Here is a 23,200-nt window from a genome sequence, read left to right as displayed (position 1 = left end):
TTAAAAAATTCTTAAAATTATCAAATATCTGCTAAATTAATTTTCATAAATTAATAAATAACAATTATTTTTAAATAAAACAATTCTAATCAACAGATTACTAAATTTTTTAATTATTAACATTTTTTTAATATCAGAAAATCATGAAAATTTTTAATTAACGTATAAAACACTTTCTTTAAAAATTCCCGGTAATAAATTATATACAATAAATAAATTACTGCATAATTTCGGAACAAATTTTTTTGTTAAATAAAATTAAAAAAATGGTCAAATGACAGCTAACTTTAATATCATAAAAATTGATCTTTCGATTCGACTTGCTGTAAAGAGTCGATTCTAGTTTTAGAATCGATTTTGAATTGTACTCAGTTAGGTATTTTTGTGAACACAAACAATGTCAGTTTGTGCTGTTTAATCTTTTTTAATACGTAAGGAAAATTTTCTTATGTTTGTTGTGAGTACATTTTTGTATTAGCAAGATTTTGAATAATAAATATTACCACTATGTCATGTAACATCGTGAGTATAGATGAGGTATGTCGTAAAATTTTCTATGAATTTTAAGGTTAAGACAGTTTTTTATGTCGCTTAAAATTTTTGAAAATCGATTATACTAATAACATTGCATTCAATTTTAATTTATCTAATATTAAGTATATACTTTTAATATTATAGAGAAGTGTCGTCGAAAACGGATTCGAAGATTACTTTAATATATCCGAAATGATGTCGACTCCCAATACTACTAAAGAGTGGTCATACACTATGCGACGAAGCATGCAGGTAAAAATCACGTTTTTTGTTCGAAAAGTTAATTTTTTTATATTTATTCATAATTGAGAGTAAAAAAATTCATGAATAATTTTATAACACAGTTGACAGATATTAAAAATTTTTTTGGAATTTTAAATCAATTAAATTATTAAAAAAAAAGTGAATTAAAAAGTTTCACATGTGAAAATTAATAAAAGTGACAAGTGAAAATTTTTAGAAGCATTTTTTTATTGTAATTAATTAGTTAAAAAAATTTTTTTAATTAACAGCTGACCGCTAACTTCAGTATTATGTAATTTTTTACTTTTTGTTACAGGAAGTAGCACCTCATTTATACCTTGGACCGTATAGTTCAGCGAGTCGTTCTCAGTTACAAGCATTAAAAGAAATAGGTATCACACATATTATTTGTGTGAGACAAGACATTGAGAGTCAATTTATTAGGCCAAATTTTCCTGACGAATTTGAGTAAGTTGTTTTATTTATTTTTTTTTTTTAGAATAATAAATACATCACTGCAAAGAAAATTTATCAGTGTTATATTCAGCAAAAACTAGAGATAAAAAGATTTTTAAATGTAGTCTATGACCAGTGAATTTTTATTTATTTTAAAAAATTAAAAAATTGTAAAAGAGTTTAATAACTCTATTAAATAAATTTGCAGATACTTAGTTCTTAACATTGCTGATACAGTTACGGAAAACATAATTCAACATTTTCGAAATGTAAAAGATTTTATCAACAGAGCATTAGCTTCTGGAGGCCGAGTTCTGGTGCATGGAAATGCTGGTATTTCACGATCAGCAGCATTAGTACTTGGATATGTTATGGAAAAATATAATTGTACACCTAGGTCAATGTTATGATATAATAATAATAGTTAATTATTATCTCATTAAAATGATTTTATACTGACCTCTTTATTTATTTTACAGTCAAGCTTACGTTTTAGTACAAAACAGAAGATTCTGTATCAATCCCAACGACGGTTTTATGGCTCAGTTACGCGAGTACGAGCCTATTTATAAAGCACAAAGTATGGAGGTCGGTCATCACAATGCAGTTTCTGAAAATCGTTGTAAAAGAACGATTCATCAGATTGATGAGCGAGTTGACGCTATGGAGAGTTGATTATTACTTATGAAACTACCAAAGTTACCAAAAGACTTATTATACTAGAATTTAGATATTAATTTATGTGTTTTTTTAACTTTTATAAATTTTATATTTTAATTCATTAGATATTAATGATCATCTTCATTTAATTCGATAATGAAACTTTAGCAACACGGCTGCCCAATTTCAAAACACAGTAACTGACAATTTTAAGATTTAAAAAATTTTTCTTATTAAAAAAAAAAGTTTGCACGCTAAATTGATGAAAAATTTGATTTATGAATAGAAAATACTTAAATATAAATATTTTCAAAAAAAATTATACTGAAAAAATATTTAAAAAAATCAGGTATAAAAATTTGTGTTTTAAAATTGAGCAGCCGAACATAAAAGTATTATTATTGCGTAAAAATACGAAAAGATGTTGTAAAATAGAGTTTCGAGTATAAAAATAACAAGATTAAGATTTTCTGAACTTGAAGGCTTGAAACTAAAAGCGATTAAATTTTACAGTAATCTTTAATCCAATTAAATTTAATTTTTATTATCAAATCTCTATAATCTTGATGAAATATTCAGATAAGATGATATTGATAAATTTATTTATTCATGTGGTTTAAATTGATAATATAATTATCAACCAAATTTTACTCAATAAACCGAAAATTAAGTAAATTTTTCCTCGTTCTGAGGATTTGTTATTTTTTTAAAAATTCGTATTATTTAATTAACTTACGTGGGTTCAAACTTTCTTATCATATATGAAGCGGATAATAGTCTTTGATATGATAATTAAATCATAATTAGTTTATAAAAGATCTCTTAAGATGACAAATGTATCATAACTTACGACAATATCTGCAGCCGACTATCAATAATATTGAAAGTGACGATTTTGTGAATTTTAAAGAACGATGAGGTATTTTGTGTTTATTTAGGTACTGTATACCTAATTTCACAATTCAGAATACTTGAATTAAATCAAAACATTTCAAGTAATTGTAAATTAATTGAAAAAACTATAATAAAAAGACCAAGGGATATTTGAATAATAGAATATATTCAAGAAAATACATTAAACATTAATACATGATACTTTCATTTTTCTATTGTAATTGCTGGATTTTATTTTGCATTTTATTAAATTTTTTAACGCTGTTATTATTAAATGTAAGAAAAATTAGTTTTAAAAATACAAATATTTTCCAATAAATTGATTTTTTTATCAAAATAATCCCAAGTTATCGATGGAAAATAATTAAGTAATGATTTTCATGAGCTTTTTTGTATTTTTTAAAAAATGCCCATCAATAACTAATTTTTTGTTTTGTGTTTATTTGATTCTAGAAGGTATCAACACACAGACGATGGTGATGTCGTTTTCATCCTTGAGTTCCACATTAATGTCAATCGGGGTCTATAAAATAATATACTTATAAATATATATTGCTAATTACTCAAGTTCTGATTATTAAAAAAATAAAGCGATGTTAGTTTTTTAGTTATGTTAAATAAGTACCCTGGGAAAATCTTTTTTAACCGGTAAGTCTAATTTGTAACTATATGGACCATCGTCCTTAGTCAGCGGGCATTTTAATCCTGATGCCTCACAGGCGTCAGTAACAGTGAGTGGGTACGGCAGTGGAAAATTTACAATAACTCCACGAACGACAGTGCTCACTCTTTTGATATCTTTGTCTGTAAAAAAAAAAAAAAAAAAAAAAAAAAAAAAAAAAAAATTAAAAAACTCCAAAATTTTGAAAGAAAAGATTTTTAAATAATTGTTCTTCGTTGTAATTTACCTAAATTGAAGTTTATTTCAATCGTTGTGTTTTTACCACGAGGTAATATACATTTACTGGCAATAGGATTACAGTTACTAACAGTTACATTGTTGTAACTTTCAATTTGTGAATCTAAAAAAAACAATTATAATTAATTATTGTGAAATCATATTTTTTTTTTTTGTTAATTTCGAAATATCACGATAATTGCTCAGCAATTAATACTTATTTTTTACTTTTTATCTATAAGTAGAACTATATTTCGTTTAATGGTTCATAATTAGCTTTTTAAGTTAATTTGCTTCGGAAAAAAATATTTAAACTCCGAAAAAAATTTTTTTTTCGATTTGGCGACGATTTAAGGGACAGAAACAGTGTAAAATGTTCAAAAAATCAATTTTTTTAAATATTTTTAATGTTTTTCTCGAAACAGCATTTTTCGAATTTGCTGGAGTGATCACTACCAAATTTTTTTCTGTATACGAATATTTCAGGAGATGTTTTTTAAATATCTATCTTCAATTTAACAAAAATTTGGATTTAACAATTTAATTATTTAGAAAAAAAAAAAAAAATTGTTAGAAGTATGCCTTTTTTACTCCCAAGTAAACCCATGTGACCCTTGAATTTTGTTATCCTTTCCTACTCTAGGAAAGACATTTTTCAGAATTTTTTCAAATTTTTTAGACAACAATAAAAAAGTTATGAATTAAACAAAAAATGGTTTGAATAAAACGAAAATCTTTCGATTAATATTTCTGAAAAATGTCTCTTGTAAGATAGTAAAGAATCGTAAGTGGTCGATATGTCGTGAAATATGCCTCCTATTTATATAAATATTACACAACTTTATAACTGATTGATCCTGTAAGATTATTCGTGGCACCGATGAGACTGAACATTTATACAAAAAAATTAGAGCCTTCATTTATGCATTGCTAAATAACGCCTTGTGATCTAAAAGGCTTTAGATGAGTAAGAATCATGAAAAAAGTCGATAAATAATTGATTATTAATAATGAAAGGAAATAACGAAGTAACAAAAAAATAATAAACATTTATAAGTCTAGATTTGTATAAAAAAAACGATGATTAATTTGATTGAAAAACTTTAAACAGTTTTCTAAAATATGAAGAATGACAAAGAAGAAATTAGCTTAGAAAAACAGTAAAATTAATAAATAAAATAAAATCTTTCTCTTTTGGAGACAATACATCATCCTTTAAAGGATAATAAAATTACAGGTAAATGTACACTTTTAAATTAATAATAAATATAAACAAGTAAAATATACCGCAATTCCGATAAACAGCGTCAGCAAATACCGCCAGGTACAAATAGAGACCCAAGGTAATACGATACATCTTGTAGACTCAAAGTTTCTTCTTGTTTCTTTCTATATTGAATTTACCTTAGCCGAGCTCTGCAATTTAAACCAATGCATCAAACATGTATGCTCCCTCATGTATACAACCAATACGCTTCCATACATATAGCTAAATACCCCTACTCTAATAAAAAAAGTTCTCAACGTGGTAAATTGGACACCAATAAAAATGTTGAGTAATGAATCGACACCTCAGGCAGTCTTTGTAAATCAATTAAGGATAGGAGGAGGGCAAAACGAGATAATTCAAGAATTTTTGTTCTCCTAAAAACTTTTAGTTATCAGAAATATATTTTAACGTAATTTTCTGTAATTTAAGAAGAAAAAAAATTATAAAAAAAAAATTTTTTTTCTAAAATTTTTTACAGTAATTATTATCATTATTGTTCATTATAATAATTTTTTTTTTATTTTTTAGAGGTTCGTAAATTTAGGATGAAAATTTATTTTATTGTCAGGCAATTTGTAGTACAGCCGACTTATAAATGATATTCTGCCGAAAATTTTCAACAGATCCTAATGAAATTTAGTATACAATTTGCTCAGACAATTAGCTTGCATGAACTTTAAAATGAGCGAAATTCTTCAATTAGTTCAGAAATAGTAGCTCTTCAAAATAAGCAAAGTAGTAAAAATTAATTTTTCAATGATTTACTTTTATAAATTTTGTATTTTAATTTATAGGATATTAATGATTAACTTCATTTGATTCGATAATGAACTTTTAGCAACATAAAAGTATTATTATATACGTAGAAATATTTAAAGATATTGTAATAGTTCCGAGTGACCTTTTTTTCAATTTAATTTTATTTTGATTATTAAATCTCGATAATCCTGATGATATATTCAGATAAAATGATATTGATAAAATTATTTACTCATGTGGTTTAAGTCGATTATACAATTTTAATTAATAAACCGAAAAATAAGTGAAATTTTACTCGTTTTGTGAATTTATTATTATTTTTGTGAAAAATCTAATAAAAAAACAATTACAGTGATAAATATATTATGACTTACAATATCTGCAGTCGACTGTCAATAACATTTAATTCGATGATTTTGTAAATTTTGAAGCAGTATGTGTTGTGTTGTGTTTACATGGTACTGTATGCTTAATTTCGAAATTCATAACACTCGAATTTAATTATAACATTTAAAGTAATTTTAAGCTCATTTTAAAAACGCCAAACGTTATTTGAATAATAGAGTATATATTTGAGAAAATACATTAACACATAATAAATTAATTTTTCATAGTAATAGCTGGATTTTTTAAACGTTATTATTAAACGTAAGAAAAATTAATTAAAAAAAAAAACAAAATATTTTCCAATAAATTAAATAAATTTTTTCATCAGTTGTTTTTTGTATTTTTTGAAAAATGCCCATCAATAATTAATTTTTTTGTGTTTATTTAAGTTGAGAAGGTATCAACACACAGACGATGTTGGTGGCGGTTTCATCCTTGAGTTCCCATTTCACGTCAACCTTGATCTAAAAAATAATATCCTTATAAATATATATTGCCAATTACTCAAGCTCTGATAATAAATAAAATAAAGTCATATTAGTTTTTTTTTAGTTATGCTAAATAATTACCTTGGGAAAAAAGGTTTCAACCGCTAAATTTGTTTTGTATTTATATGGACCACCGTCCTTAGTCATCGGGCATTTTAATCCTGATGCCACACAGGCGTCAGGATGAGCGATTGGGAATGGCAGTGTAGTACCTGCAATAACTCCATGAACGACAGAGCTCACTCTTTTGATATCTTTGTCTGTAAAAAAAAAATTAAAAATTAAAATTAAAATTAAAAAACTCCAAAATTTTCAAAGAAAATATTTTTAAATAATTGTTCTTCGTTGTAATTTACCTAAATTGAAGTTTATTTCAATCGATACGTCTTTACCACGATTTAATATACATATACTGGCATCAGGGTCACAATTACTAACAGTTACATTGTTGAGACTTCCAATATTTGAACCTGAAAAAAAAAAAAATTATTTTCATTAATATTTTGCAGAATAACAATTTTTTTCCCTTTAATTTGGAAATATCAAAGAAAATTTTAAAGGATTTAAAATATTTATTTTACGCGTCTATAAGTAGAGCTTTAAAATTGATCCGATCAGAGGTCAAAACTTTTTATCTAACAGTTACAGATAAATCTATTGAACTAATGCTCCAAAAATTCATTTTATCTAATTTGAAACTTATTCTGTAAATAATTTATTATCAGTTGCTTAATCTTGTTTGCTAGAGAAAAAAATATTCAATTTCCGGAAATTTATTTTATCTTCACCCACAAAATTTAATTTTTTCCGGTCTGATGACGAATAAAAAAAAAATAACAACTATTTATTTTAATTTCTACTGATACCAATATCTTTGTGAAAATTATTTTACTGAAAAATGTGCTGTTACGTTTGAACCGATCGTATCAATTAACTTGATTACATCTTCGTGTAATAAGTAATAAGTACGGATGAATATCTATGTATGTGAATGTTACACAACTTCATAACTGATTTATCCTGTAAAATTATTCGCGGCACCGAACAAACTGAACATTTAGACAAAAAATCCTTTTTTTTATTTATGCCTCGCTAAATTACGCATAGCGGCCAAAGTCTTTCTCTGAAAAACAATATTATGAAAAATTGATAAATCATCGATTATTCATCGTAAAGTAAATAATGAAGTAACAAAAAAAGTAATAAACTTTTATGAGTCGTGATTTGTAAAAAGAAAAAAATGATTGATTTAATTAAATAATACTAATCAGCTTACTAAAATGCAAATAATTACAAAGAAGAATTATAAGGAAAAGTTAATATCTTTATACAATAGTAAATGTATTATTAAATAAGCATTTTTCGACGTAAAACCTCGATAAGGTATCACTTAACTAGTCTATTATTACAAAATTAAATATCAGCTCAGCAAAACAGTAAAATTAATTATTACATTAATATCTTTTTCTTTTTGAGACAATACACGATCCTTTAAAGGATATTAGAAAGTTATAATAATAAAGTTAGCCGACATCTAAAAATTAAAAAAATTTTTTTTTATTGAAAATATTATTATAAAAACATAAAAAAAAAAAATTTGCACGTGTAAAAAACTTTAAAAACTGCAAGTACAATTTTTTAAAAATATTTTTTTTTCTCAATTTAATTATTAAAAAAAAAAAAAAAACGATATTCAAGTTAGATGTCACTTGACAATTTTTTAATTTTATTTAATAAAAAGATTTCTTCTAAAAAAATATTTTTAAAAAATTGTATTTTTTTAAATTTCTAGATGTTAATTTTTTTTTATTATTTTTTTCTGCTATAATTTATTTGTTATAAAATTTTTTAAATTATTAAATATGTGCTACATTAATTTTTATTTAAAAAAATCAAAAAATTTAGAACGTCGGCTAACTTTAATGACATAACAATTTTTTCAATAAGAAAAATTCTAAAAATTTTTAGACGTTGGCTAACTTAATTTTCAGTAGAAAATTAAAGTAAATTATGAGTCCGTAATCGATAAATCTAATTTAAAATGCACTTTTAAATAAATAATAAATATAGAATAAGTAAAACATACCACAGTTTTGAAAAGCAGCGTTAGCAGACACCGTGAGGTATAAAACGAGACTCAAGGTAATACGATACATCTTGTCGGCTCAAAGTTTCTTCCTCTATTGAATTTACTTTAACCGAGCACTGTAATTTAAACCAACACATCAAATATATATACTCTCTCATGTATACAGTGAATACATTTACATATATATGACTAAATACCCCCACTATGATAAGAAAGTTCTCAACGCGGTAAATTGGATACTAATAAAAACTTTGAGTGATGAGTCGACTCAGCTCAGGCAGCCACTGTAATTCAATTACTGATAATTTTTTTTATTTATGATTTATTGTAATTTTATATTTAAATTCTCAATGATCGTCGAATACGATAATCTAGATCTTAAATTACGTCATTTTGGTGAGTATATTGTAAAGAAGAAATGTATAATTAATTATTGATGTTTTTTCTGATGTCAAGTGTGTATTTAATATTTTTATTTTAATATTTTATTATTTAAATTAAATTTTTTTATTTTTTAAATTTTCTGACAGAAATTAAATTTTGAATTTTGGCGGGAATTTTAACAGCGCTGTTTGACAAATCTGATTTTAAATTTTTTATCAGTCCAACGAAGAAATTTAAAATTAATTATTGATATTTTTTGTGATGTCAAGTGTGTATTCAATTTTTTTATTTTAATGTATCATCATTTTAATTTTGATATTTCATTATTTAAATAAAATTTTTTTATTTTTAAAAATTCCTGACAGAAATTAAATTTTGAAATTTAGCGGGAATTTCAGCAGCGCTGTTTGACAGATTTGATTTTATATTTCATATTTTTTATCAGTTGGTCTCCCTGACAATGTTTTTACGTCTATCGATCCAACGTCACGCCAAATCAACGGAAGTGACGATTGCATGAACTTGTGTCCACGTATTGTTGAGTATACAGTTAAGTATTGAAGTTGGCTTCATGAGACGTCAAATACAATACATTTCACAAGATAGACCTCAGTAGTAAAGGACGTGAGTTGTATTTTATTTATAATTTTGTTTTTAAAAATTAATGTGTAAATTAATAATAAATAACCAAAAGTATCATTGACGAATAAGTTTTATGCACTGTCCATTTAATTTATTACATGTTTATTGTTAATTGTGATTGTTTTTGTGTTTTAACTTTGGAGTTAATTTTAACAATTTTTTATAACATATGTACATCGGGTTGTGCTAAAAATTTCATTCGATAAATTTTGGTTAACTATTATTTAATGATGTGTTATTAATTGCAAATATTTATTGATTTTATCATTTTTTAGTTACTTTGCAATGGATCAAATCAAGAAATTCGTTGAACCAAGCCGTAAATTTACTAAGGACAGCATCAGATTAGTTAAAAGATGTACGAAACCTGATAGAAAAGGTAATTAATCATTTATTTATTTATTTAATAACAAATAAAACAATTATTTATTGTGTTGATTGATTGTTGAACAAAATGAGTATTAGTTAAATTATGACATTAAAATTAACCGAGTTCAACAATTTTAGATTTTTTTTTATCAGTTAAATTAGAACAAAAAAAGTATTTTTACATAATTGCACGTATAATTTTTAAAAATTTCTACATGTGAAATTTTTTTTAAATAATTTTTTCAATAAAAAAAATTCTAAAAATTTTTAGATGTCGGCTAACTTTATTGTGATGTTAAATTAATTATTTAGAATTTACAATAAAAAATTTATTGCGGGTAATAAATTGAATAATAAAATTTATTTTTCAGAATTCCAGAAAATTGCAATTGCTACAGCTATTGGATTCTGTATAATGGGATTCATTGGATTTTTTGTAAAACTTATTCACATTCCTATTAATAATATCATTGTGTAAGTATTCATTAATTTTAAGTCAAGAAAATAGATAATGAAAACAGCAAATAAATAAACCTATAAGATCTTATAAAAAAATTATATTAAATATTGAATTTGTTTTATAATTTTTCGTTTACTGATAAACAATTTTGGATTATTGCTGTTTTTCCATTTTTACAATTTGTACTGTTTTCAAAGATAAATTAATGTATGTTTTTGTTTTTATTTTTCAGGGGTTCGTAAATTTAGGATGAAAATTTTATTTTATTTATTGTTAAGATATATTTTCTGATTACTTCCAACAAACTTCCCACGATGGAAACAAATATCAACTATTAGCTTGCATAAAAATAATATTTATACTTCCTTGATTACAACTTTTAGAATTTAAATTATATTGAGAAGTAAACGAAAGTAATTATAAATGGGGGTAATAATTAATTTTTTTTTTTTTTTAATAAAATAAAAAAAATTTAACATAATTTATTTTCTTTTCAATCATGAACATTAGTCGTAGATCATAAGTAAAGTATAAGGCACTTTCACAATTTTTACAACTGATAGCAAATAAATTAACACATGTAACGTAAATTTTAAACTGTTCATTATGAGTTATGCTTTGATTAATCAAAAATTAATTAGTCAAAAAAAAAATCGCTGGCAACTATAAATAAAATTTTTATCATGAAAAAAACTGCATATGATAATATTGTAATTTATAATGATAAACTATTAAGTGGTATATTTTATTTTATTTTATTTTTTTTTGATACACTTTTTTTTAAAGTATATTTAAATTATTTTTATTTAAAAAAAAAAAAATATGTCAATAAAATCAAACAGAAATTTTGTTCAAAAAAATGAAAATTAAAATGGTTGACCCTTGTAAATATTTACCAAAAATCCTTGAAAAAAATTCTTCAGATCATCCCTGAAATATTCGCTTTTAGAAAACGATGTTTAAATAAAAAAAAAATATTTAATATTCAATATAATTTATTTTCTTCATATTCAATATTAGTTATAAATCATAAATAAAATATAAGGCACATTTAATAATTTTTACAACTGATAACAAAATAGTATAGCCGTCAAACAGGAAATTAGGATATCCCAATCTGCATAATTTCCACCCTTGCCTCAAAACTCTGAAGGCAATTTGACACGCAGATTGAAATATTTAACTTCCCTTCTTCGGTATGTAATATACTATTACAAATTATACTGAGGTATATCGTTAGGTAATACAAATTTTAATTATTTCTTTTTGCATAGTAAAAATAATACGGTATTATTTTTAAGTCAGTAAATATTACTACTATCATACATATATAATTTATTTAAATACAAATGTCTTAATAACTATTTTACGTTTTTATTTTGATAGTAAAAAATATTTATATGCATTACTTTGTTATTAATAATATTAATTATCTATTCGTTTTTTTAACAATATAAGTATCTTTTTTAAAAATTTTTTTTTGTTTTTTTTCGTGTTACTTTTTTACTATGCTACGTCATATATCATATATTTAATCTTATAAATCTTAGTTAAACGGAAGACGAATTAAAGAATGAAAAATAAATCGAGTCTTTAACTATTGATTATATTAGTTTTGTATGGAGGTTGAGATTGAGAGTGAACCGGCACTAGCTCAATTTATTTACTGGCTCTTATTTATATTTTTGATTTAAATAATGTTAATGTATATATCTTATTTTATTTATAAAGAAATGATTTTTCAGCCAATATGTTTATATTAGAATGTTACAGTAACACTGATACGCCGGAATGTATTTTGATTAAACGAAAAATTAATTATTCAAAGTACTGATAATAATAAATTATTACAAATTAATTAATTAAAAAAGTTAATTACTTAATTAGTGAAGAACGTTGCAGTGGTCAACAAGAGAGCAAATAAAGATTAATTATTTATTTTTGATACTTATCAGAAAACCAAATTTAAAAATAATTAATGATTTTAATTTGATCTTAGTAAATTAAACTAATTAACGGTAATTATAACTTTTCGAGTCATTCCAAATAATAATTAAACGGTCGGTGGAATGCATATCAATAAATTATTTCGCTGTTTTTTAATCCAAAAACATGCGATAGATTTTTATGGTAGTAAAAATAATTAATAATAAAAAATAAAATAAAACAAAAAACAAATAATAAAGTTATAAACTAAACAGTGCACCCAGCATCTGAAGTAGGCACATAAGGACTGTCTTGTCTGTAATAATTCTGCGACGTTGTATCATAGTTTTCTATTTTAACCGGATATTCAATAGTGATACAATCCTGCGGCTGATCTAGCGTCGTTGAATAATTGTCGGTAAATGGTAGTAGTATAGGATCACTGTTATATGGTTGCTGATAAGCCGTATCAGTATTATTGGTATTGGTGTTCCCTTGTTTGAGACACGTCGGCCCGTGAAGACTCAACATATCAACAAGTCTACGTCTCTGGGTTTCTAATTCTTGAATTTGTGACTTGAGATCGTGATTTTGTGACTCTAAAGTCTCAGACTCTTGAACGAGGATCACTGTTTTCTCACGTTTTTTTAATCTACACTTTGTTGCTGCTATTTTATTACGTTCTCTTCTTCTTCTTCGTCTTTCCTCGTCTTCAGGCGTCAACTGAAATCAAATAAACTAGTTAGTTGAATAAATAATTCTTTAATTCCTTCTAATACCATAAGAAGACATAAATTCAAGTCTCAACCTCGGATAAAAAATTATTCTAGTCTTCTTATAGTAATTTAGTAATATTGATATTTTTAAACAATAAAATTAATAAACAAAAAAATTTATATATACATAATGAAAATGAATTTTCGTATACTAAACTACTGAAAAGTATTTTTCTTCAATTCATTTATTTTTTTATCGGCATGAAAGAAAATAATTTATATTATTAAAAGAGATGCTCATCTATATAGTCACTCATCACGATATTTCGGAAATTATCAGACCAAGAAACTTGAAATTTGGTGGAAATATTACTTTTGCCATGTACACAGTAAAAATTTTGCGTCATTGCATCAAAAAATTTTTTAACACAATTTATCCGTAAATGTAACATTTATTGTGTTAAATTAACACAAAAAATTGTTAAATATTTAACATAAAAATTGTGTTATATTAACGGAAAAAAGTGTTAAATATTTAATAAAAAAAAGTGTTAAATATTTAACACAGAATTTTTTGACAATTTTAAGAAATTCCTCCCCCAAGGGGTTTGCGGGGGCGTTAACAATGAAAAATTCCCGTTTTTAAACTATAACTCCTATCGACTCCAAATTTGGTAGGAATCTTCTGTAAGAGATGTATAAAAAAGTCTATGGACAATTTTTATGACAGCTCATCTCACAAAGGTTTGCGAAGGTGGGCGTTAACAATAAAAATTTTTAATTTCCAAGTTGTAGCTCTTACAGACAAATTTTTTTCTTCGTGTCAATTATTATTCATTTTTGGAAAAAAGTCACGCGAACATTACAATAATTGCACATTAAAAGTTACAATGAATATCAGCTGGAATAATTACATAAATAAAAGGTAAATGCTAATTCGATGAAATTTGGAATTTGTGCAAGTCAAAACAATAATTAAATTTAAAGTTTAAATCTAAAAATACAATTCTATAAAATACCCAGCGAAGCTAGTTTAACAATACTGATATTTTTAATCAATAAAATTAATTAAAAAGAAAAAAGAATTTACCCCAACACGGCTGCTATTATTGCCAGAGTCATCATCTTCTTCATCATCAGCGCTGCCATACTCTTTCTTAGTCTTCTTTTTACTTTCGTCTCCGCTATTGTGAGCTCTTCTCTTAGTCTGTAGCGTCAACTTCAACCCTAATTAACAATCAAACAATACCTTTGATTTAATTTAAATATTAATATAACAAAAAATCAATAATAAATTAACCAACTATGAATAAATATACAATTATCATTTTACCTTCTTTTATAAGCTGACTGCAGGTGTGTTGAACACTGGGTGGACTGAGATCTCCACCGCTACTCGTTGAATCCGTCCTATCTCGACAACGTTCATGAGAGTAACTCTCAAAAGGATTCGTCATTGCGATCAGCGAATTAACGATCTCTGGAGTTCGCGGTGTTATCTCGCCTGCAGTTACTCCAAGAAGACCCGCAGTAGCCGTTGGACTAGGATTTACATTAACATTTAAATTATACATCTTCTGGCGGGTTTATTTATTTATCATTGAACCTGAAATCAAAAATATTTAAATTTTAATAAAATTATTTTTATAAAATTAAAATTAATTTATAAATTTAACAAATAATAATATAATGTTGGCTCGTTTCAGATCTTCCGGTCCAATGAACAAAGAAAGATTATATTAACAGAGTTGGATTCCCATTCCCAACACTGACCTTCAGATTAAAAGCAAGAAAGGTAACTGTGATATAACGAGCTAGATCCAAGGTCACATCTTTCCTGAGGGACCGCGATTTTGTTATTTTAGTTATTTAGTGACTGAGATAAATGTGACCTTAATTATAATGAATTATTTAATAGCTAGGTTTTACTTGTCTACTAAAATTATTTTTTAAAAATAATTCAATTTTTTTGTTCTTCCGGTTGAGTTTTTTTTATATTTTTTTTTTTTTTTGTACTTCGGCCTTAAACTTTAAAATGCTTTTAAATATTTTAAAAAGATAAAATAATATTTATTCAGTATATTTAAAAATAAATAATTGTTTGTTAATTTATTATTGATGTTATGATTATGAAAGAGATTATCTCAAAATAAATGTTTAAAAATATATATATATATATATATATTGTAAATAAATATGTAAATGTAATTTTAATGACAAGTGCGGTAAACAAAGGTGGCAAAATAATATTTGGGTGGTCGAGTTTCCGCAACTAAAATTAAAAGGCCTGTCAATTTCTGTCAAAACTATTTTCATCGAGTTCGGTTTAGTTGTTCCTTAGCAAATTTTCAGCATCGAGTTATTCTATAATAAGATTTTAGTCGTTACTCTGGACGTTAAACCGCCTAGTAATGGTGATCGTTAATTTAGAAGAGTTAAGCGAATCTAGGTGAAATGCTTTTTTGTCTGACGGTAAATATGCTACACGATTTGTTAGTTACAATATGTCAAATAAAATTAGATGCTTAAGTTATGCAAACTTAAATAAAATACACATTTTTCTTACACGGTTATTAATATACAAAAAATGGGGCTCAAATGTTAATAATATTTACAGTCGCTGATAAATATGGAATCATTCATCATCATCAATAAATTAATTGATAATTCTTTACAAGTGGGGTCAAACCTATTTTTGGCCATATCTTTTTTTTATTTATTTTTCAAAAATAAATATCTCAATAAAATCAAATAGAAATTTCGTTCAAAAAAATTAAAATGTTTGACCTCACTTGTAAATATTTACCAATTAGGTAATTATTTACAAGTGAGGTCAAACCTATCAAACCTATTTTTGACCATATTTAGGTGAAAAATTAGCATTTTTAATTTTTTTTTTATTCGCTTGTTTTTACCGCAAATTTATGATAACAAATGTTATGAAAAGAAGAAATGAAGATTTCAATAGCTTTTTTGCGTCTAAAAGTTGGAAAAAATTTTAACTCTCACGTTTTTGGATCAAATTTCTATTTTTTTTTCCTTTTTTTTTCAAATACATAAAAAAACAAACAATTTAAAAAAAAAATTAAATATCACATTTTTCAAAAAAATTTATAATTTTTTTTGAAAATTTCTTAAAATTGTGATAATTAACTTTTTTTTTAATTATTCATTTTTTTTGTATTTTTCAAAAAAAAAAATAAATAAATAAGATCAAATAGAAATTTTGTTCAAAAAAATTAAAATTAAAATATCTAATTCTATAAGAAATTTTATTCTGAACTAAAAATACTACGATTTAATTATTATTTATAATATAATGTTATTAATGTTTGATTGAAGAAAAAAATATTATGAACAATACCTCAACTTTGTACCAATTAAAATAATTAACATTAATTAATAATATATCTTCATGACTATGTGATTTTCTATCACAAGTAGTTCATTGAATATTTCAAAAAAGAAATAGTTAAATTGAGGTCACTTATCCCCTCTTTTTGTGACTAAACCTGTATATCCCAGAAAAACCCATGGATTTTCAATCGCTTATGCACTTCATGACTAATGATAAATTTCCGAGCTTAATGAGCTCTTTTTTTTCTATCAAGCGGATACATTCTCCATTGCAAAATTTTTAATTTAACTAAAAAAAATGTATGTGAAAAATATTGCGGTTAAAAACGCTTGGAAAATAACAATAACAAGTGTTTACTTTTATGATTGTCATTTTCCGGACTTCAAGGTATTAAGATAGTGAAGATAACATAATTTTAAACTCGTGGGAAATAGAAACAAATATTTGAGTAATAGAATAAAATGAAAAAAAAAAATATATATATATAATATTTCCTGTTATTTCCCTGAAATTTGTTAGTCCCCAAAAGAAGAAATCCTAAGATTTCACAAAATAATTTATAATCTATGAAGCTATACAATAATTTTTCTACAATTTTATTTATATTTAAAAAAACGAATAAAATTAAATAATCTTAAAAATATTTTAAATGTATAGTTATTTAATTAAGGGTCAACCAGTATTTATATTACATAACAAAATTTTTTTAGTTTCTTTTTAACCTTGAAGAAAATAATTTCCTTTTGCCCTTTCTGATCTATCATTTTATTTTATAATGCCTTATGAATAGTAATAGTATTGATCCCATCTAATATCTCGCGAATAATATATAATTCTTTTATTCGGTATTATTTACTCACATACCATTAATTTACACACTCCCTAATACACACATTCATATGTACAGATATTATTACATTCTATCGTTCGATGTGTTCTGTTCTCTATTCTCTTTGTCGGCTATTACATCAAGGAGTCGCATTTCTCTCTGACAGACACAAATCGTCTACGGCTGTTTATATTAATCTACAAAGGGTTTCACCCGAATCTTTTACCACAAAGCCAGACAAACGACTAAGCAAATGGCATCCCCAGTGACCCATATACCATATAATACAATGTACAAAACATTACATAGCAAAGAATACATACGCATCAAATTTACAAAAGTGTCTTCATCCTCTGTTTATCTCTTAAACTCAAGTTGCTTACTATTTCAAAACCAGAAACAATAATTCATTTACCGAAAATTTAAATTTTGTATTTTTCTTAAATGAAATTTTATTTAGTGCGTCATAAACTTGTCAGATTTTGAGCTGAAAAAAAATAAAACTGATTTAAAGAATTGCATTTATAATTTTTTTAAATTTCTAAATGTCAATTTTTTTTTTCTCATTTATTTTTGCCTTAAAATTTTACTGTGTATTCTCAAAATATGTATAAATATACCCTTAAAATTTCAAAAACAATTGATGCAGTTGTTTTTTTTTTAATTCCCAAAAATTGCCTTTTTTTTAGGCTGTCACACTAGTTGTGCCCCTTAAAATTTGAGTATAAAATTTTTCAAATATTAAATTTATAAAACAAAAATTCTGATAATTGATTAGGTTGAATTATTATGAAAATTAATTTAGCTGATAGTTAATAATTTTTAGAATTTTTATTAACAAATAAATTAAGGCAAAAAAACAAGAAAAAAAAATTGACATTTAGAAATTAAAAAAAATTAAAAGTGCAATTTTTTTAAAATAATTTTTTTAGAATTAATTTAATTTTTATGACACTGAAGTTGGCAGACATTAAAAATTATTTAAAAATTTTATAATTCAATTATTATAAAAAAAATTTAATTAAAAAATTACAAGTGAAAATTTCTAGAAGCATTTTTTTATTGTAATTGATTTGTTATTAAAATTTTAAAAATTGACAGCTGACGGCTAACTTCAGCATTATTAATTGTTAAATAAAATTAAAAATTGGTCAAGTGACAGCTAACTTCAATATCATTGAATTATTAATAATTAATAATTAACGTCAACTATTTGAGATTTAGCGAATTTAAAATATTAATTTTAGTTGAACAGTATTGCACAGTAAATCTAAAAATAAAAATCATTTAATTTTGATGTATGGTTGGGATCAGCGGAATTCGAGTTTCTTTAACGCCGTATTTCAACTGCATAATCTTCAGCTTCATTAATCATCAATATCGTTTATTTCTTCTAACAATTTTATCTTAAAAAAAAATTGAGATATTGAAGTTTATAAATCAACAAAATAACAATAATAATTATTTATTTTCTATACTTCTGAGACTAAATAGTAGAATTATCAAGTAAAGGTGCAAGTATTAAATTACAGCAAAGCACACAAGTTACTGCACGTAAAAGAATTCATTAACGATAACTATAGAATTCCATATAATAACATAACCTTATACACTAGTTGTAGCACAAAGCTTCTTTGTAACTCGCAGCGCTGCGTGTTAAATTAAAAAAAAAATATATACTTGAGTTAACTTCTCTGAGCGTTGGTTTGAGATCAGATGGCTTCGTGGAACATTCATGGGATTAAAACTAAGAATCAACAAAAAATATATAAGTATGTACTAAAATAAAAAGAAAATATCACGAATAATATACATACGCAGCAAAGTCGAGATTATTTAATTGGATGATTTTAAATTTTTTAGGGAGGGTTTGTAAAAAACAAGAACCCTTTTTTTGACGACAAAAGCGCCGCAGAATGGTTTCACGCGTTTTTTTAGATGTTACGTAAGTTGACTTTGACAAGTAAATTTTGTTTGTTTTGCTTTTTTTTTTTTTTTAGTCAACATACTTTGTAGGCGGTACTCATTCTTTCATTTAGTAAAAAGTTTTTTATTTAGATAATAGTCTGAAAATATACACTTTAAATTGAAAAAGTTGGTTTTGAATAAAAATCATTTTTAGGTTAAGTTGGAATTCAAAAATATAAAACAAGAGAATTCTCTTGAGAGAAGATAAAAGTTTTACTGTGAAAATTAGACAATGAGAATAGTCAACAATTATGCAAACAAATATTTAAAAAGGTAAGTTATTGTTTTGTTAATTTTTTTAGTATTTATTTTATTTTATATTCGACTTTTTTTTTTTTTTTTTTTTTTTTTTTTTTAATATAAGGTAGAAGAGTTAAAAGTTTTAAAAGAAAACTAGTTGAGTATGGAAATAAAATTGTGGTGAATGTATACAGGTATAAGGTATAATAGAATCAAGCTGAACATAAAACGATAAAAAAATGAGATACAGGACCAACGATGAATTTAAAATCAACATAAAACTAAATGCGGTGACTGAGTGACTCGGGTGCGTTAGGTTATACTGGTAACTGGTATACAACAAAAGTTAGCAACAGACAAAATATGTTTTAAAACACTAGATGAGTTGAGTGAAGAGGAAACGGACAAAGGAAATGAAATAGCTACAGTACACTAGTGTGACTAGTGTATTGTGTGCTATGAACAATACAAGGTCATTGTTAAAAGAAAATTTATCAAAACAATAGGTGTAAAAATTGAGGTAAGAAGTATATAATTAAGATTACCAGTTTTTAAAAGTAAATTAAAATTTTTTTCAGGCTAAAAATATCGAGTTAAAATAACGAAAGTTTAATTAATCGATTGTTTGTTTAATAGAGGATATGGATATGATCTATGATGAATGATAAATGGTAAAGGCTCCGTGAAAAGGACTAAGTTTTCATTAAAACTCAATATCTATTCTGTTGTTCGCGTTTGCCCACTCTTCTATGTTTGGTGCTCATAAAATTTATGCTTCCTGTTCGCTCTTACAATGTGCTCGCTTGTTAATATATGCATGTACATGTAGATGTAGTCACACACATGGTTACACGTGAACCGAAGCTTTAAACCAGCCTGCATACTTGCTGTAGATTTCTTCAGACTGCGGCTTTTTTTTTTTTAGGTATAATCTCAAAAGTTTTCCTCGTTTAACTTTAAGTTTACTGTAATAAAAATAATTTAATATAATGCTACGTTTTTTAGAGACCTGAATTCAAAAGTATTCTCATCATATGTGAAGATAAAATTTTGGTGAGAAGATTGAGGATTGCTGAGAAGAGGCTGTTGCTTAGAAATTAAACACGGGCATGTCAGAAAAGTTAATAGAGATTGATGTACGTATTTATTTTTTTTTTTTTTTAAATGTAACCCGCATACCGCTCATCTGATCATTGGATTCATCTATGAGGGTTGAAATGCTATTTAGATATTATTACATATTATATAAAATTAGTTAATTATTTAAAGCCGTAAATTTTAATTTAACAACTATTTTTTTTTTTTAACTTAAGAATCGATTTTAATTTAGAATAATAATACAAATGCAGTTAAACCGAGTTTAAATTGATTAACGTAAAAAGAGTAATATTAATTAAAAGATTTGTGTATCATCTTCAGCTCCAAAGAAGGCGATACACAAGACACGTAAGTTTACACTCGTCTGGGGATCATGATATCTCGGCACGTTAAAATTCTCCTTTTATCGCGGACTGGACGCAAACTCCAATACAACTCTCGAGTGAGTGGATAATAAATGCTTTTACCGCACGCGCGTAAACGCAAGGCTGAGAAATATAAAATATAAAAGTGAAAGAGATTGAGCGTGTGCCAGAGAGGGACTTTATATTATTTTTTTTTTTTTTGGATTACGTTTATATAATAATTTTATAATTAATTCATAATAAAAAAAATGATGATAATAATGACAATAATAACTACAGCTGTATTTGTTTTTTAATGAAGAAAAAAAATGAAGACTAAACAGTAGAGTCGAGAGTTGAGAAGAATAATAAAAAGATTTAAAAGAAGATGTTCTTCTTGACCTCGGAAAAACGAACAGGGTCCAATATACCTATCGATAATAATCAATTTATTTTATTTTGCATCAATTATTTTTCTGTCAGTTGGAGTTAATTTAATATTTATAAGTAATTGTGCTTAAATTTATTTTTTTTAGTTAAGAAAAAATTAAGAATAAGAGTAATAATAATAATAGTAAAAATATGAAATTTTGTTTATGCAGGAACATTATATTATGAAATTTGTCCAGTGCTGTATCCAAATTTGGAGTCAAGAACACGTTTACGTTATTGCACATACGCTTTTAACAAGCTAATGTAATGTAATAAAATGTAATATAAGGAAATAAGTCAAAAATAAATGACTACTTTTTAAAAGCGTTCAACAGCGACCCTGAAGTCTCACCTACATACTAAAAGCTTAATGAACTTCCAGAACGCACAATTACGTTCGATATTTGCATTAATGAGGTACTTTATATTTTCACACCAATCCTACTTATAACTTTATTTAATTTTTTTTTTTACTTGCGAGCCTAATTAAGATTTTTTTTTCCACAGATTCACACCGAATTCAGATATTCCTGTCGTAAATCGTAAATTTGGAGTGCTGCAGAGCGAAATAAAAACATCAAAAATAAACACAAAGACAAAGTAATTAAAATTTTAATAGTATTAATTTGAATTAATAACTATTTAGGACACAAGGCAAGGCCATGACCATTAAAAACCTTGAATTTATAGTTACTACGTTCTAAACTCCCAAATGTTTGAATAACTTTTTATTATTTTTGTTTATCTACCGAAGAAATAACTTGAACAAACAGTCAAAACTTTCGATTTAACTTATACCTGAGACAGAATAATTTACATGATTTTTACAGATCAATTATTGAATAGATTGATATTTTAGAAACTGCGGTCAATTTTAAAATGCAAATGTATTGAAGCGCTTAAAAAAAGCCTATTGTTATCTTCGCATTGTTAATGTTACATCGGCACGGCAAAAAGAGCAGCTTTTAAAAAGTAATCGTCTGTTGCTCCAAGAAAAGTGGCTGCTATTTACAATTATATATAACAATTGCATTCGCATTCATCAAAGAAGTGTTTATACACAAATGTCCTAGTTCTTCTTCTTAGCATTTTTTCATTATAAATATTATACTTATATTATATTATTATATATTATATGTTATATTATATTATTAACTTTGAATGATAAATTTCAATAACATTATTAATAATTGGGCCTTTTTCAAGTATTATTAAATTCAAATCTTATCGTTATCACTAGTAACTTGCTATCTACCGATTTACATTCAAATTCCAAGTAATCAATAATTCCAACTTCAGACGCACGTGTAGTACTTATTACAATTTTTCATTGTAATTTTTTTTAATTAATCGCCGAAATTAAAATTTTTTTAATTAGTATATTTTTAAACGATAAGTAAAAGTTTCATCTAAAAAAAAAAAAAACAAAAAAATAAAAAGTTATTCAATTTTTAAGAGGAAAAAATTTTCCAAAAACAAAAAATTCTAAATTACCTTTTAATAATCATCAAAATATGTTATTTCCCAAAAAAAACACAGTACACTATTACAAACTCATTTAAATAAATGATTCGTCGTCGGCTGCCGGCGCGCGACTGTGGATATTCTGCAACGACAACCGGCCTAGATATATACAGGTTATTTTTAGCTTTGTCGTCATCTCAAAGTGAAACTATTGGTCGATGGTAACGTGACGGTATCCTGTGATTGGTCAATTTGTGAGTTAACACATATGAGTAGTAAATTTCACATATGT

The 23,200-nt window shown here is 25.2% G+C and overlaps 5 protein-coding genes and 1 long non-coding RNA gene across 10 annotated transcripts; 3 read left to right on the top strand and 3 right to left on the bottom strand.

Annotated features, from left to right (window-relative positions):
* The first annotated feature begins 385 nt into the window (after positions 1 to 385).
* On the top strand, positions 386 to 2,568 carry LOC141524788 (serine/threonine/tyrosine-interacting protein). 2 transcript variants are annotated; one of them, XM_074238874.1, is made up of 5 exons: positions 386 to 522; positions 679 to 786; positions 1,094 to 1,245; positions 1,442 to 1,630; positions 1,713 to 2,568. In XM_074238874.1, the coding sequence occupies exons 1-5, from the start codon at positions 508 to 510 to the stop codon at positions 1,906 to 1,908; spliced, it is 660 nt and encodes a 219-aa protein (XP_074094975.1). In that variant the 5' UTR covers positions 386 to 507; the 3' UTR covers positions 1,909 to 2,568. The 2 variants fall into 2 exon arrangements, with proteins under 2 accessions (XP_074094975.1, XP_074094967.1); XM_074238866.1 differs by having other exon boundaries at positions 387 to 537.
* A 133-nt stretch (positions 2,569 to 2,701) lies between these two features.
* On the bottom strand, positions 2,702 to 6,121 carry LOC141524809 (NPC intracellular cholesterol transporter 2 homolog a-like). The gene is made up of 4 exons (XM_074238898.1): positions 4,973 to 6,121; positions 3,696 to 3,809; positions 3,413 to 3,591; positions 2,702 to 3,310 (listed from the first exon to the last, which is right to left on the bottom strand). Exons 1-4 carry the CDS (start codon positions 5,040 to 5,042, stop codon positions 3,227 to 3,229), a joined length of 447 nt encoding a protein of 148 aa, XP_074094999.1. The 5' UTR covers positions 5,043 to 6,121; the 3' UTR covers positions 2,702 to 3,226.
* Positions 6,122 to 6,262: 141 nt separating this feature from the next.
* Positions 6,263 to 8,812, bottom strand: LOC141524800 (NPC intracellular cholesterol transporter 2 homolog a). Its single transcript, XM_074238886.1, has 4 exons — positions 8,676 to 8,812; positions 6,946 to 7,059; positions 6,671 to 6,849; positions 6,263 to 6,565 (listed from the first exon to the last, which is right to left on the bottom strand). Exons 1-4 carry the CDS (start codon positions 8,743 to 8,745, stop codon positions 6,482 to 6,484), a joined length of 447 nt encoding a protein of 148 aa, XP_074094987.1. The 5' UTR covers positions 8,746 to 8,812; the 3' UTR covers positions 6,263 to 6,481.
* Positions 8,813 to 9,555: 743 nt separating this feature from the next.
* Positions 9,556 to 11,014, top strand: LOC141523975 (protein transport protein Sec61 subunit gamma). The gene is made up of 4 exons (XM_074237594.1): positions 9,556 to 9,686; positions 9,980 to 10,083; positions 10,445 to 10,547; positions 10,766 to 11,014. The coding sequence occupies exons 2-4, from the start codon at positions 9,990 to 9,992 to the stop codon at positions 10,773 to 10,775; spliced, it is 207 nt and encodes a 68-aa protein (XP_074093695.1). The 5' UTR covers positions 9,556 to 9,686; positions 9,980 to 9,989; the 3' UTR covers positions 10,776 to 11,014.
* A 496-nt stretch (positions 11,015 to 11,510) lies between these two features.
* On the bottom strand, positions 11,511 to 23,061 carry Atf3 (Activating transcription factor 3). Of its 3 annotated transcripts, none has more exons than XM_074237564.1 (5): positions 22,939 to 23,047; positions 17,686 to 17,849; positions 14,509 to 14,781; positions 14,266 to 14,402; positions 11,511 to 13,182 (listed from the first exon to the last, which is right to left on the bottom strand). In XM_074237564.1, the coding sequence occupies exons 3-5, from the start codon at positions 14,747 to 14,749 to the stop codon at positions 12,727 to 12,729; spliced, it is 834 nt and encodes a 277-aa protein (XP_074093665.1). In that variant the 5' UTR covers positions 14,750 to 14,781; positions 17,686 to 17,849; positions 22,939 to 23,047; the 3' UTR covers positions 11,511 to 12,726. The 3 variants fall into 3 exon arrangements, with proteins under 3 accessions (XP_074093665.1, XP_074093684.1, XP_074093676.1); XM_074237583.1 differs by lacking the exon at positions 22,939 to 23,047 and adding an exon at positions 19,043 to 19,104; XM_074237575.1 differs by lacking the exon at positions 17,686 to 17,849 and having other exon boundaries at positions 22,939 to 23,061.
* Positions 19,066 to 22,236, top strand: LOC141523983 (uncharacterized). 2 transcript variants are annotated; one of them, XR_012478644.1, is made up of 6 exons: positions 19,073 to 19,134; positions 19,226 to 19,307; positions 19,485 to 19,603; positions 19,695 to 20,090; positions 20,149 to 21,861; positions 21,952 to 22,236. It is a non-coding gene; the product is annotated as an uncharacterized LOC141523983 (long non-coding RNA). The 2 variants fall into 2 exon arrangements; XR_012478643.1 differs by having other exon boundaries at positions 19,066 to 19,134; positions 20,207 to 22,236.
* Positions 23,062 to 23,200: the final 139 nt, after the last annotated feature.

Source organism: Cotesia typhae, unplaced genomic scaffold (genome assembly GCF_013202065.1).
Source record: "Cotesia typhae breed Kobodo isofemale line unplaced genomic scaffold, CoteBio_Ctyphae contig_11, whole genome shotgun sequence".
NCBI lineage: Eukaryota > Metazoa > Arthropoda > Insecta > Hymenoptera > Braconidae > Cotesia > Cotesia typhae.
This window is presented reverse-complemented; position numbering and strand designations above follow the sequence as displayed.